Here is a 12976-nt window from a genome sequence, read left to right as displayed (position 1 = left end):
TAAACCCCAGACTTTACCAGTCTTCCCACTAATGTCCTTTCTCTGTTCCAGGATTCCACACTGCATCTAGATCGGTAACATTTTGATGCTTACTGTGTTCTAAACAACATGTGGGCAGGGACTTTACTCTCTCTCTCTCTCTCTCTCTCTCTCTGCCTCCCCAGCACTGAGCACAGTGCCTGGCCACACTAGGTGCTGAGAGTTTCGTTTCTTCACTCTATTCCCTAGTGATTTTTACTTAGTTTCTTGTTGCTTTTATAGAGGAAAACTGCTCAAGTCAGAAGTCTAGATGTTACCCTGACTCTTGTTTTTTCTCTCATCTCTTCCTCCCTATCCATCACCAAGTCCTATTGACCCCACCATCAAAATGAAACTCAAAGGAGTCTACCTCTCTCTGCCTCTACCACCCCTCTGGTCTAAGCTACTACTACGTCTTGTTTGGAAGGCGGCTTTCTCTCTTGCCCCACACGATGCTCTCTCTATACCAAAGCCAGAAGTTCTTTAAAAACGAAATTGTGTCATTCCTGTCTGCAGCCTTCCAGTGACTTTCTATTGTACTCTGAAGGCAAAACAAATCCCTGTTCTGAGCTTACGCGGCCTTCCAGGACCTGTTCCCTTCTCCCTCTCCAACCTCACTGCCCTCTCTCCCTGTCACCTCCTATGCTCAAATCACAACGGTCGCCTTTTGACTCTTCAAGCCCATCAAGCTCATCTCTATCCTAGGAATTTCATGTTAGCTGCTCCCTCAACCTAGAATGCTTCTCCCCCTGATCCCTGCATGGCCGGCTCCTTCCTGTCATTCAGAGTTCAGATGAAATCTTCCTTCCTCAGACAGGCCTGTTCTAACTACAGTCACAATCTAATCATCCAACTGCTTCCTGCACTGTGCTTATCTGTTGTTTACTGTTTATCACCTTCGACTAGAATGTAAAGTCTGAGACTTGACCTGGGTGCTTATACAGGTGTTACACATATGTCAAAATTCATCAAGCTGTATACTTAAGATTTGTGTACTTTACTGTAAGTCATACTTTAATAAAATTTGAATAATAACAACCAAATAAATAAAATCTATTAGAATCAGAGGCCTAATAAATCTTGTTTACTGCTAAATTCCCAGTTCCTTTTCAGCACGTAAGAAATAATCAACATTAAAAAAAAAATTTCAATGAATATCTGCCAAATGATACCCCAAAATATTAAGGGAATAAAACAAGAACAGATTAGAAGGAAAAAAAGAATGAAGCACACACAAAGGGAGCAGCACCAACATGAGAAAACTTTGAAGACAGCACTACTTTACCTAAAGGTGCAAAAAGAAAACACTTAGTTGGGCATGATTGTGGTTCAAAATGCTGACCGTAACTAAAGGTAAACTCAATCAATAATCAGGTACTATTAAGGCCTACTAAGCGCCTAGCACCAAGCTAGGTGTTTTGGAAATAATTTTTAAATTGTCCCAATACATAAAGACTCTCTGAAGAAGTAGTGAGAGAGCAAAAAGGAGAAATAAGCAGCTCCTATCCTTTATGATACTAAAGGTTTTTCATTTATTGTGTCTGGTAACCTGAACTAAACTGAATTCTTTCAAGAGCCGTACACATATATATAAGGCACTGATCTCCTATGTTAAGATAAACCGACTATAACACATACAACAGAGCATAAGAGCTGAAGTATTGGAAGAAAGAAGACACTTGGTCAGAGAAAAAGCTTCTCTTACGGGACTTTGCAGAATCATGGACACCCTCTTTTTTTGCTCCATCATATTGAAGTCCTGGCGAAGGTCTGGTGCCATGTTCCTCTCTCGCAAATATTCTGGATTGTTCTCATCCACCTTGTCGAAGTACCTCTCTTTGTGAGGGGCTGTGGTTGGGGGTGGTGAGGTCACCACTGCGGCCCGAGTATCACCATTCATTGCACAAGCTTTCTAGGTTCCTACAGAATCAAAATAACAGAAAGTATTATTTTTGAATCAATGTCTAACAGCATTTCATAATGAGCACATCAGTCTAATAAATACAATCTTCAGAGTGAGGACGCTCTGATTGACTGACCAGTTGGAGCCATGATGTGTGAGGCTTCTCTGTGGCCTCCGAGGCCCAAGGCTGATCAGCCATCTCCCACCCTTCTACTAACCAATGGCATTTTCTGTCCTTGTCATTATTCTTCAGCACACGACAGGAGAACAATCTAACAAAGCCATTACATCCTCTGACAAACTGAAAAAGAACTAGATATTAAAATTTTGACCACGAGATAGTTTTAAGTCAAAATATCGTCCCACACAGACAAGATCTGCTAACAGCAGCATAGCTCATTTCTGGAGAAATTTGATTTATGATATTTTTCCAAAGAAGCATTAGCAATTTTTTGCAAAGGATTTTGCAAAGGATTCTCCAAGCAGAGCAATAGGAGATAAGCTACTCACACATCTGTATTCATGAAGACGGGAAATGCTCCTCATTAACACCATCTTTTTGGTTCAAAGAACAACAGCAGGCACCGAAAATATCAACATGCCCTAGTTTGTGAATAACCTAAAAAGATGCCCAAATGGCTCAAATGTAAAAGTCTGCTGATATGGCTACTTACTTTACATTCTTTTTAATTCTAATCTTTTATTTGAAATGATGTTCAAAAGCACTAAATTATATTTACTTTTAACTACTAAATCTCTAAACGGCACTCATACTAATCACACAAACAGTTCAATTTCTATTTTGTTTCTATAAAATACTGAATGACAGCTTTAACAATATATATGCAGCATTTACTGAGCATCTATTATGTCCAATCACTGTGATGGGCACAAAAATTAATTAAATGTGGTTCTCACTTTGGGGAAGTTGGACTCAGTCTGACAAGGGAGACAGACTCACTGAGAAAGGCAGAAGTGTTAATTCAGAAGTCATCAGCAAAGAGATAGTAGTTAAAGCCAGGAAAGCCAGCAGAAGAATATAAATTGAGAAGCGGGAGCTAAACCAGCACCTAGAACAGTTTCTAGCATAAAGTGGGTATGTAAATAAAAATTTTTTGAACAAGAAGGAAAGGATAAAGAGACAAGATGAGAAATAGTTTCAGAAACCATAGGCAGAGAGTTTTAATGGAGAGTGAGTGAACAACAGTTCCTCAAGCCACACAGAGAGTAAGCAAGGTAAGGATTTAAAAGAGTTGATTAAATTAGCAACTAAAAGAATAGCTGGTGCCCCTTCCTTACACTACACACAAAAATTCATTCCAAATGGAACACAGACCTAAATGTAACAGCAAAACTCACAAAATTCTTAGAACAAAAAGGAGTAAATCTACAAGACCTTGCGTTAGGCAAAGTCTTACATGACACCAAAAGGACATGCAACAGAAGAAGAAAAAGATAAACTGGACTTCCTCAAAACTAAAAACATTTCTGCTTCAAAGGATACATAAGAAAGTGAAAAGACAACCCACAGAATAGGCGAAAATATTTACAAATCATATAATCTGAGAAGAGGTTTACATCCAGAATATATAAAGAACTGTTACAACTTAATAATTAAAATAACAATTAAAAACCACGAAAATCATCAAGTGACCTCAGTGGATGCCACATAAAGCAACAGAACTGCCCAGTTGAGCCCTGCCTAAATTCCTGACCCACAAAATCATGAGACACAAATAATACAATAATTATTTTAAGCTACAAAGTCCTAGGATGGTTTGTTATGCTGCAACAGATAACTAAAATAATGTTACTGATAAGGGGAAAGAGAATGAGAGCAGCTGGAACTGTATGCCAGACATCATTCTTCACTTGTGTCTCTCCTCTCACCTCTCCTATTTATTCATATACTATTGTTTTCCTCTCTTTACAGGCAGGAAACTTGGGTCACTCAACTAAGAAGTAACAGGGCTGGAATTCAACCGCAGGCCATCTGGCTGCAGAGCTTGTGTCTTAACCTCTAAGCCATATTCTAAATGATGATGATGATGATAGTGGGTGGCAGCAGAAGCAGCAGTGGGAACAATGTCCCCCAAGGGATGGGAAGGGATGGAATCAAGGGCATAGGTGCAAAAACTGGCCTTGAAGAGGACGGCCCAACCTTGGGCATCTGGGGGTGGGTACTGTTAGCTTTTTAACGTGCAAATGAATCACCTGGGAATCATGTTAATATATAAATTCAGATTCAGTAGGTCTGGGATGGGGCCTGAGATTCTGCATGTCTCATGAGGCCACAACTGATACCAATGCCACTGAACTTGGACAATTTGAATAGCAAGGCTTTAAAGAATAGTTTGTTTATACAAAATATATTTTGTGGTACCAAAAGCCAAAGAATTGAAAAAAAAAATTTTTTTAAAGAAAAAGATAAATTTGGATATTGCTCTTCAGAAACATAAAGATATAACAGAAATAGCAGCATGCTTGAAGTGACACTATTTCAAGGACTTGAAGACAAAGAATGAAACAATCAGGGACTAAAAGTCAACACAGAATAAACGAACCAATGACCTAAATGTAGTCTTTAAAACTTACTGTTCTCTAGTTATAAACCATTATGATCTCAATAAAATAATTAAAAAAAAAAAAAAACTACTCTTCTCTAAATGTATCCTTTAAAAATTCTAGTTTAATCTGTTTACCTGAACTTGGTTTGTTCTAAAAGAATGACCCAAAGAACAAAACGACAGTTGTCCTACATTTCTTCATTAGATGTAAATAAAGCTGAACATTCTGAGTCAATGATAAAAATGTTTTACTTCAGTGTTTAAAAAAAAAGAAAGAAAAGCATATACAGTATTATGTTTTTTTCTATTTCTAAATGAGTCCCAATTGTAAGCAATTTTCATCAGTAAATGAAGATATTGGAACATTTTAGAGGCAACTATAGCTACTTCCTGGTTCCCAGGGCTGACGGAAAGAAAAGAATCTTTGTAAAACCAACATGTTCAAGATGAGGCAGAGATTGCTCTCTTTTTATTACAAATTGCCATGTGAATGGGATAAGATAAAGACTGCAGACCAGATATGCATGCGTTCCATTCCTTCAATAAGGAAGCTATAAACTTAAATCAAAACCAAAGCACACACATTCTGAGCCCAATAATCAAGAATAAACGTAATTCCATTTTAAAGTATAAAAACTGTACTTGGTTTTTGTCAATTACGGTTTCAGGTTTCATAAACTTAGTTTTTTGTTTTTTGTTTTTTTTGTGAAGAAGATCAGCCCTGAGCTAACATTCATGCTAATCCTCCCCTTTTTGCTGAGGAAGACCGGCTCTGAGCTAACATCTATTGCCAATCCTCCACCTTTTGTTTTTTTTTCCCCCCCAAAGCCCCAGTAGATAGTTGTACGTCATAGTTGCACATGCTTCTAGTTGCTGTATGTGGGACACAGCCTCAGCATGGCCGGAGAAGCAGTGCATCGGCGCGCACCTGGGGTCCGAACGCCAGGCCGCCAGTAGCGGAGTGCGCACACTTAACCATTAAGACACGGGGCCAGCCCTCATAAACTTAGTTTTTAAGAGTGTGTTAAGATAGTTAATTTTTCTAGAAAGATCTCTACAAAGAAGTTATTACTTAATGTAAAATTTTAAAAAAGAAATGGAAAAATACAGATGCAAAAAAATTTCTGGCAACATTATTTAGAGTAATTTAGAATAAAATAATTTAAAAAGTAGGAAGAGTCAATGTCCTACAATACACAATGGGTTGTAACATAAATATTAAAATCTGTTCAATATTATGGAACTATGAAGATTCTTTAGCTAAGATACATGAGATTATGACATGTTTAAGTGAAAAACTATAAAATTTCCTATTCTATTATATAATGTTATCAATATTATAATTATAATCACACACAGACAAGATGATATAATGGCAAACAAGGTGTATTACAGTTGAATAAACTGATTAAAGAGAAGTATAGATTGATGTTTCTCTATCTCAATATTCTATAGAGTCGCTATAATTTTGCCTGTGTAAAAATTTTAAGATTTAACCAATCTTAACATGTTGATACCTAATCAGTGAAATCTCTGGGAACAATATTTTCAAATAAACAAACATACACACCCAAGAGAACCCAAAAGTCTGGATGAACCATGACAAGCTTGGCCCGCCCATGTGACGTCTGGCATTCATCCACTTTCCTCCATCCCTACCACATCACTCTAATCTAGGTAATTACCACTCACCTCCTGGACACGCAATAGCCTCCGAAATAGTTTCTCTACTTCCAGTCTCCTAACAACCCCCACACCAATCCATTCTCCACAGCTAGGGCAGAGAGAGTTTCAAAACGGTAAGTCAGATCATGTCCCTTACTCCCCTGCTTAAAACCTGACAGCTAAGAGGAGGACCTTAGCTGGATCCTGATTCAAAAAACCATAAAATAAAAATATAAAAATGACATTCGAGACAATCAGAAATTTGAACACTAACTAGACTTGGATGGCATTAAGGAATTACTGGTAAAAATTTTAGGTGTGATATTATGGTTATATTAGAAACATACAAAAATATTTATGGATAAAATACTATGACATCTAGACTTTGCCTAAAACTTATACGGGGTGGAGGGAGAGTAAGAGTTACACAAAAGAAATAAGACTGGCCGTGAGTTAATACCTGTTAAAGCTGGATGAAGGATAAAACAGAGTTCACTATGCTATTTATTTTGTATGTGTCTGAAATGCTCCAGAATTTTCCTTGCTCTTAGAATCAAGTACCTCCAGACCTTACATAAGCTAGTCTCTGCCTACCTTCAGATGAACATATTTCAGCATGTTCTTTCAGACAGATATTACTGACATTGGGATGAAAGGATATTTTAAGATTAATATCTCTTTGCTAATGTCCCAGAAGACACCACTTTGCCTAGCATGTTATTTATCGACTGGGAAATAACAAAGGGTGCCCTGGAATATTCTTTCTTAGCAAAGGTATTCCAGCCCCAGGATGATCCATCCTTTCAGAAACCAGACAAATTTCTGGTTTAGAGACAAATTTCTCTAAAATACCTAATGAGCTAATTATAAAGCTTTGGGGCAGATTCAATTATTTGTTGGCATCTCCCTTCTGGCACAGACATTTTGCTAATGGCTAACTATTCCAACCATTCACATGATTTACTTTTGAATCCCTAAAGGTGGAACACTCAAACCAAAGGTTGAAACAGGAAGATAGCCCTTATCAAATTCTGTGGGTAAAGTGTCTGCTAGAAGACCCAGAGGGTCTTGTCAGTTTCTAAATGTTCTTAAAACATATCTCAGAAAGCATAATGACTGCCAGTTGATAATGAACTATTGTTCTATGAAAAATAAACCAAGAGGCATCAAATATGCTCGGGCTGGAATAAAAGGGGCAGCCTCTGCTGGTGTCCTTGGCCACCTGACACCCAACTCCAGACAGCCTTTGGAAGAGTCAGCAGGATGACAAGAAAAGAGGTGACCTCTGCATTATCTTCTTTTATTTCTATTAACTCCTGGTGCTTAATATATCTCCACTAGAGCTACTTTCCACATTATGTGCAAGGCACCAGAGATGAAAAGTTATAAAATGAGTAGTAGATGATAGATAAACAAATCTAATCAAATACTCTTGGTGTCACCACAAAAATCTACTTACCTATCAGCAGGGGGAAAGCGTACAGTGGTGGAATGTAGAAAGAGCAGAGAGAGGGTGTTATGAGTTGAACTGTGGCCCCCAAAAATTCATATTGAAGCCCTAACCCCCAGTACCTCACAATGTGAGCTTATTTGGAAACAGTATCATTGCAAATGCAATTAGTTAAGATGAGGTCATACTGGCCAGGGTGGGCCCATAATTCAATATTACTGGTATCCTTAGAAAAAGGGGAAACTTGGACACAGACACGAATACAGGGAGAAAGCCATGTGAAGATGAAGGTAGAGATCAGCCGAGGTGATGCATCTACAAGCCAAGGAATGCCAAAGATTGCCAGCAAATCACTAGCAGCAGGGGGAAAGGCCTAGAACAGATTCTCCCTCAAAGCCTCAGAAGGAACCAACCCTGCCAACACCTTGATCTTGCACTCTGCCCTCCAAAACTAACAGACAATAAATTTCTGTTGTTTAAGCTGCCCAGTCTGTGGTACTTTGTCATGGCAGCTCCAGAAACGCATATACAGGGCTGTCAGGAAAGCTGCAGAAGAGATGCTTTTAGAGCTAAGCAAGTGCTTCCACAGGCGGCTTGGGGCAGGTGCCAGTCACCTGGTAAATGAACAGCTACTGAGCTTTAAAGAGAGCAGCACAGGGGCCGGCCCCGTGGCCTAGTGGTGAAGCTCAGCATGCCCCACTTTGGCGGCCCAGGTTCAGTTGCAGGGCACGGACCCACACCATTTGTCAGCCATGCTGTGGCAGCAACCCACATACAAAACAGAGGAAGACTGGCACAGATGTTAGCTCAGAGAGAATCTTCCTCAGAAAAGAAAAAGTAATAAAATAAATAAAGTGAGCAGTACAGAAGAGACAGCAGAGTGAGTGAGCAGTCAACGTCCCTTTCTTTTTTCTTTTTTTTTATAGGAGTGGCAGCTTTTTGTGTGTGTGTGTGTGTGTGTGTGTGTGTGTGTGGAATATCAGCCCTGAGCTAACATCCATGCTAATCCTCCTCTTTTTGCTGAGGAAGACCAGCTCTGAGCTAACATCTATTGCCAATCCTCCTCCTTTTTTTCTTCCCCAAAGCCCCAGTAGATAGTTGTATGTCATAGTTGCACATCCTTCTAGTTGCTGTATGTGGGACGCCACCTCAGCATGGCCAGAGAAGCGGTGCATCTGTGCACGCCCGGGATCCGAACCCGGGCTGCCAGTAGCAGAGCACGTGCACTTAACCGCTAAGCCACGGGGCCGGCCCTCAATGTCCCTTTCTTTTACACTTAGTGCCTGGCACCCAGCACGTAGGCACTCAAGGAGTTTTTAATGACCTAAGTGAACTATTCTCTCTTCCAAACCGTTCATCCCCACTCATTCTCAAGCTCCAACTCAATTATTTCCTGCTCTGCGAAGCTTTCCCAAGCCTCTGAGCTTGGGATTTGGCCTCCTGTGTTCCAAGACACTTTATTCTCACCTCTTTTCAGCCATCCTAAAACAGGAGCAAATTATTTGTGTATATGCTTGCTCAATCACCAGTCTGTGGGACCATGAAGAAAAGGGACACTCACTTTCTTTTGTGTGTGTGTGTGTCTATGAGGACATCCAATGCCAATTCTCCTCTTTTTGCTGAGAAGACTGGCCCTGGGCTAACATCTGTACCCATCTTCCTCTACTCTTATACGGGATCCCGTCACAGCATGGCTTGACAAGCGGGGCATCGGTGCGCTCCCGGGATCCGAACGTGCCAACCCCAGGCTGCCGAAGCGGAGGGCGCGCACTTTAACCACTACACCACCAGGCCGGCCCCAGGGACACTCAATTTCTAACTCATTTTTGTAAGCAAGCCCTGGAAGTGTTTCACACATAGTAGGGACTCAATAGACACTTTGTTCTTGAAGTAGGGTATCTGCTGCAAGGGACATCCTAACTTCTCTGGAAGGGTTCCGCGAGGTTTGCATCCAGAATGAAACTACATCATAGAGATATACTCAACGAAATAGAAGGTAGACTCACCAAAAAAAAAGTGACTATGTGAGGTGATGTATGTGTTTAACTAACTTGACTGTAGGAATCATTTCACAATGTATACACATAACAAATCACCATGTCGTACACCTTAAATATATTACAATTTTATTTGTCAATTTTACCTCAACAGAATTAGAAAAAAAAAGGCTAAAAAAAAGGTGGAGGGGCCGGCCCGGTGGCATAACAGTTAAGTGTGCACTCGGCTTCAGCAGCCTGGGGTTCACGGGTTCAGATCCTGGGTGTGGACCTATGCACCACTCATCAAGCCATGCTGAGGCGGCGTCCCACATAGAGCAACTAGAAGGATATACAACTATGACATACAACTATCTACCGGGGCTTTGGGGAGAAAAAAGGAAAAACGGAGGGAGATTGGCAACAGATGTTAGCTCAGGGACAATCTTCCTTAAAAAAAAAAGTGCAAATGCTTTTAAAAAAAAAAAAGTGGAGCCTTTGCTGGAAAGAGTGACAAGATTTTAAACCGGCTTGGAGGAGCTGACATGGATGGCTAAGCCTAGCAAAAGGGCTGCAGAGACAGTCCACACCCTGTCCGGTGCCTCAGATGGGAAAGCAGAAGAGACACAGAAGCCCCAGCCAGAAATTCATTACAAACTCTCAGAAACCTACAATTCTGAAAGGGGTGCTGAGCCAGTCAACGAAAGAGGAATCCCTAATATCTACCAGCAGGAGGGAGCCCATTCTGGAGCCTTCTCCCAAGTAAAACAGAACACAACCATAATGAATTATAACCTCTCACTGCTTACATTACTAGCCTAATTCTCCACTTCCCCTAAAGGAAAAACACCCACCTTATGTTTAAGATTTTTCTTCACAGCTTCAGGCTGACACTGAGTGTGCCCTGCTTGGGACCTCAAAGCTCAGTAAAAGCCTTTAATTAGTCTGATCGGATCATTTCTATTCCTGTGTCTCCGGATGTTCTCTTGCAGATGAAACGGTTCAAAAGTCCCCTTTAAAATCATCATTGCTTACTATCTGGTAAGTACTGATTTAAAACTCAGGTTTACACATATTTAACTCATTTTTTCCTGCAGATAAGGAAACTGAGGCACAAAGCAGTTAAGTAGCCAGTAGTGGGGTTGTTAGGGTTTGAACTCAGTCTGCCTAGCTCCAGAGTGCCTGCTCTAAACTACACTACACACTACCTCTCGCCATCACATGTCCCAGCACAGCTCAAATTAGAAAAGAAAGCAAAAATAAAAAGTAAAATTGAATCAAAGCAATGCTTCCCATCCTTGTCGCCTATAATTTATGCTCCTCTTAATTAGGAATTGATTATCTGGGTGGGTCCTCTTGCTTCCTCTCAGATCCTTTACGATGAACAGCTGGTTAACAGGTTCCCAGCCTAAATCTTCCATGTTCTATTAAGTTTTTACAGTTATATACCTGCTGTTGGTTTTCTTTTAATTACAGCATTTAACCAAACCTCTGGCATATTATTACAGAGATTCCAGTTACTTGCTTAATGCTGCATAGCCATAGTGGAGAAGCAAGAATCTGAAATTAAGACTATGGTTCGGAGACTGCTCTCTTAACTGCTTCTCATTAAACAGTTTTCTTGTGCTGATCAGAGGCCTCTCCAGTCCAAGGGATAGTACTGGGCAGTGGACAGGCCAGTGGGCCAGGGATCAGTGGTTAGTCCCACTCGTTCCACCGTATAACTTCAACATGTATGACGTCCTCATCTATAAAGGAAAAATATCTCCCTAACCTAACGATCAAATGAAACAGTGCAGCTGAGAGCACCCTGGGGAAAAAATGAGAAAACAGGACAGAGGTATCATCATCTCTATGACTCACAAACTCCACACCAAATTTTTCCCAAATCCAGTTGAGGAGAATGCAACTAGAAAATGCAAGGGATCCAGCAGAGTGACTAGTGTATGTATTTTATAAGGACAGTGCCATAGGCCACTGCAGAGCACCATGTTTCCACACAGATTAGTTCACTCGACCAACCCTGCAGGAGTACCCCATTTGCAGATGAAGAACTGACTCTGAGTTTCAAGTTCCTGAAGCCTCACGATTCAAATAAATAGCAGAGTCAGGACTTGAACCCAAGACCACTCATTCTAAATACCAAGCTCATCCATCAAACGCAGCATAGGGAGTCAATATGTGGGCACTGCCAAGAGCAGGTAGGCACACTGGGCTCTAAATGGTGGGCTCTCCCCACCATTTAGCACATAACAGGCCTCAATAAGCATTTGTTAGATAGATGAATGGTAAAGGAATACAAAATCATTCTCCATTACTGATTTCACAAAATTTGCCTTCATCCAAAAAAATTATATTTAAAGAGACATCCAGTACTTTCAGATGGCACGTGAGCCAATATCCACCAGTAAACTCTTAAACAAGTACTTTCTAGATGAAACTTCACAAAGGAAACTGCAGCTCAGAGTTCAGAAGCGGAATCTGGGAGAAGTAATTTTATATATGGTGTCTCACAATTTAACAAATCACCACCACACCACAGGAGGGTCTCCACTACAGTTACTATACTGATTCACATATTCTGAGCCACAGGCCCTGAACAACTAGAAAAAAGCAGAACTCAACTTCATCCTCTGACAGTGTCAATTGCTTTCTCTCTTTTTTGCTCCTTTATGATCCTGTTAGTATCCTTCAATCATTATTTTTATTTTCTAACTATACTTTTGCTGAAGTAATGAAGTTCTTCATATTTACTGTTTTACTGAAACAAAATTTTTCCTGAATTTCATTCCATGAGGGTGGCTTACTAAGTAAGGGTTTGAGTGGATTTTTGTTTACTTTTCTGTGGGAAGGGGAAACGTAGGGAAGTTTGGCAGGAGTCTAAGTAAGGAAGATGAAAATACTGACCACAAAAACAAACAGGCAGTTTTTTCAGAATTTAATGGTAACTAAATGTTCCTATTTGTCAAGTAATTGGGTCCCGTGGAAGACAAATGATAAAAGGGAGCTTTGAAGATATTAGCCAGCTAGAGCTAATAAACTGAGAACACAACTGTTCAGTGTGCTAAGAAATATAAATTCTGTACACATAAAGGCCAAAATATGAGCTATTTTATTAACTCTGGGACTTCTGAAAACGGTGCCAAGTTTTCTTCCTTAGAGCTAGGCAGGCGGGAAATATTTAAAATCACACGAATAAGCCTAAGGAAAACTCTGCCAAAGGTATATTCTCTGAAAAGTAATCGTGCTAGGTGATGGAGACTGAAAACCTTTTATGCTATCAAGTAATTATGAGCGTACAAATTTTTAGATGGTCTAGTTTTCACAAAAATAAAGATATACTGTCAAGTGAAAAAAAGCAAGATAACAGAGAATGGTGTATGTATGGTACCTTTTA

General features: G+C 40.1%; 1 protein-coding gene across 6 annotated transcripts in view; it reads right to left on the bottom strand.

Annotated features, from left to right (window-relative positions):
* Nucleotides 1–12976, bottom strand: part of ADD1 (adducin 1) — a 95192-nt gene that overhangs the window by 43496 nt on the left and 38720 nt on the right. For 5 of the 6 annotated variants that reach the window (XM_014788836.2, XM_087434832.1, XM_004432232.3 and 2 more), the window contains exon 2: nt 1724–1938. In XM_014788836.2, the coding sequence (XP_014644322.1) occupies nt 1724–1918 (195 nt within the window). In that variant the 5' untranslated portion in view covers nt 1919–1938. Of the gene's footprint in view, nt 1–1723; nt 1939–2139; nt 2189–12976 lie in introns of those variants that run through there. The other variant, XM_087434831.1, reaches the window with a different exon arrangement.

The sequence above is a fragment of the Ceratotherium simum genome, chromosome 8 (assembly GCF_057802395.1).
Source record: "Ceratotherium simum simum isolate JZ-2026a chromosome 8, ASM5780239v1, whole genome shotgun sequence".
NCBI lineage: Eukaryota > Metazoa > Chordata > Mammalia > Perissodactyla > Rhinocerotidae > Ceratotherium > Ceratotherium simum.
This window is presented reverse-complemented; position numbering and strand designations above follow the sequence as displayed.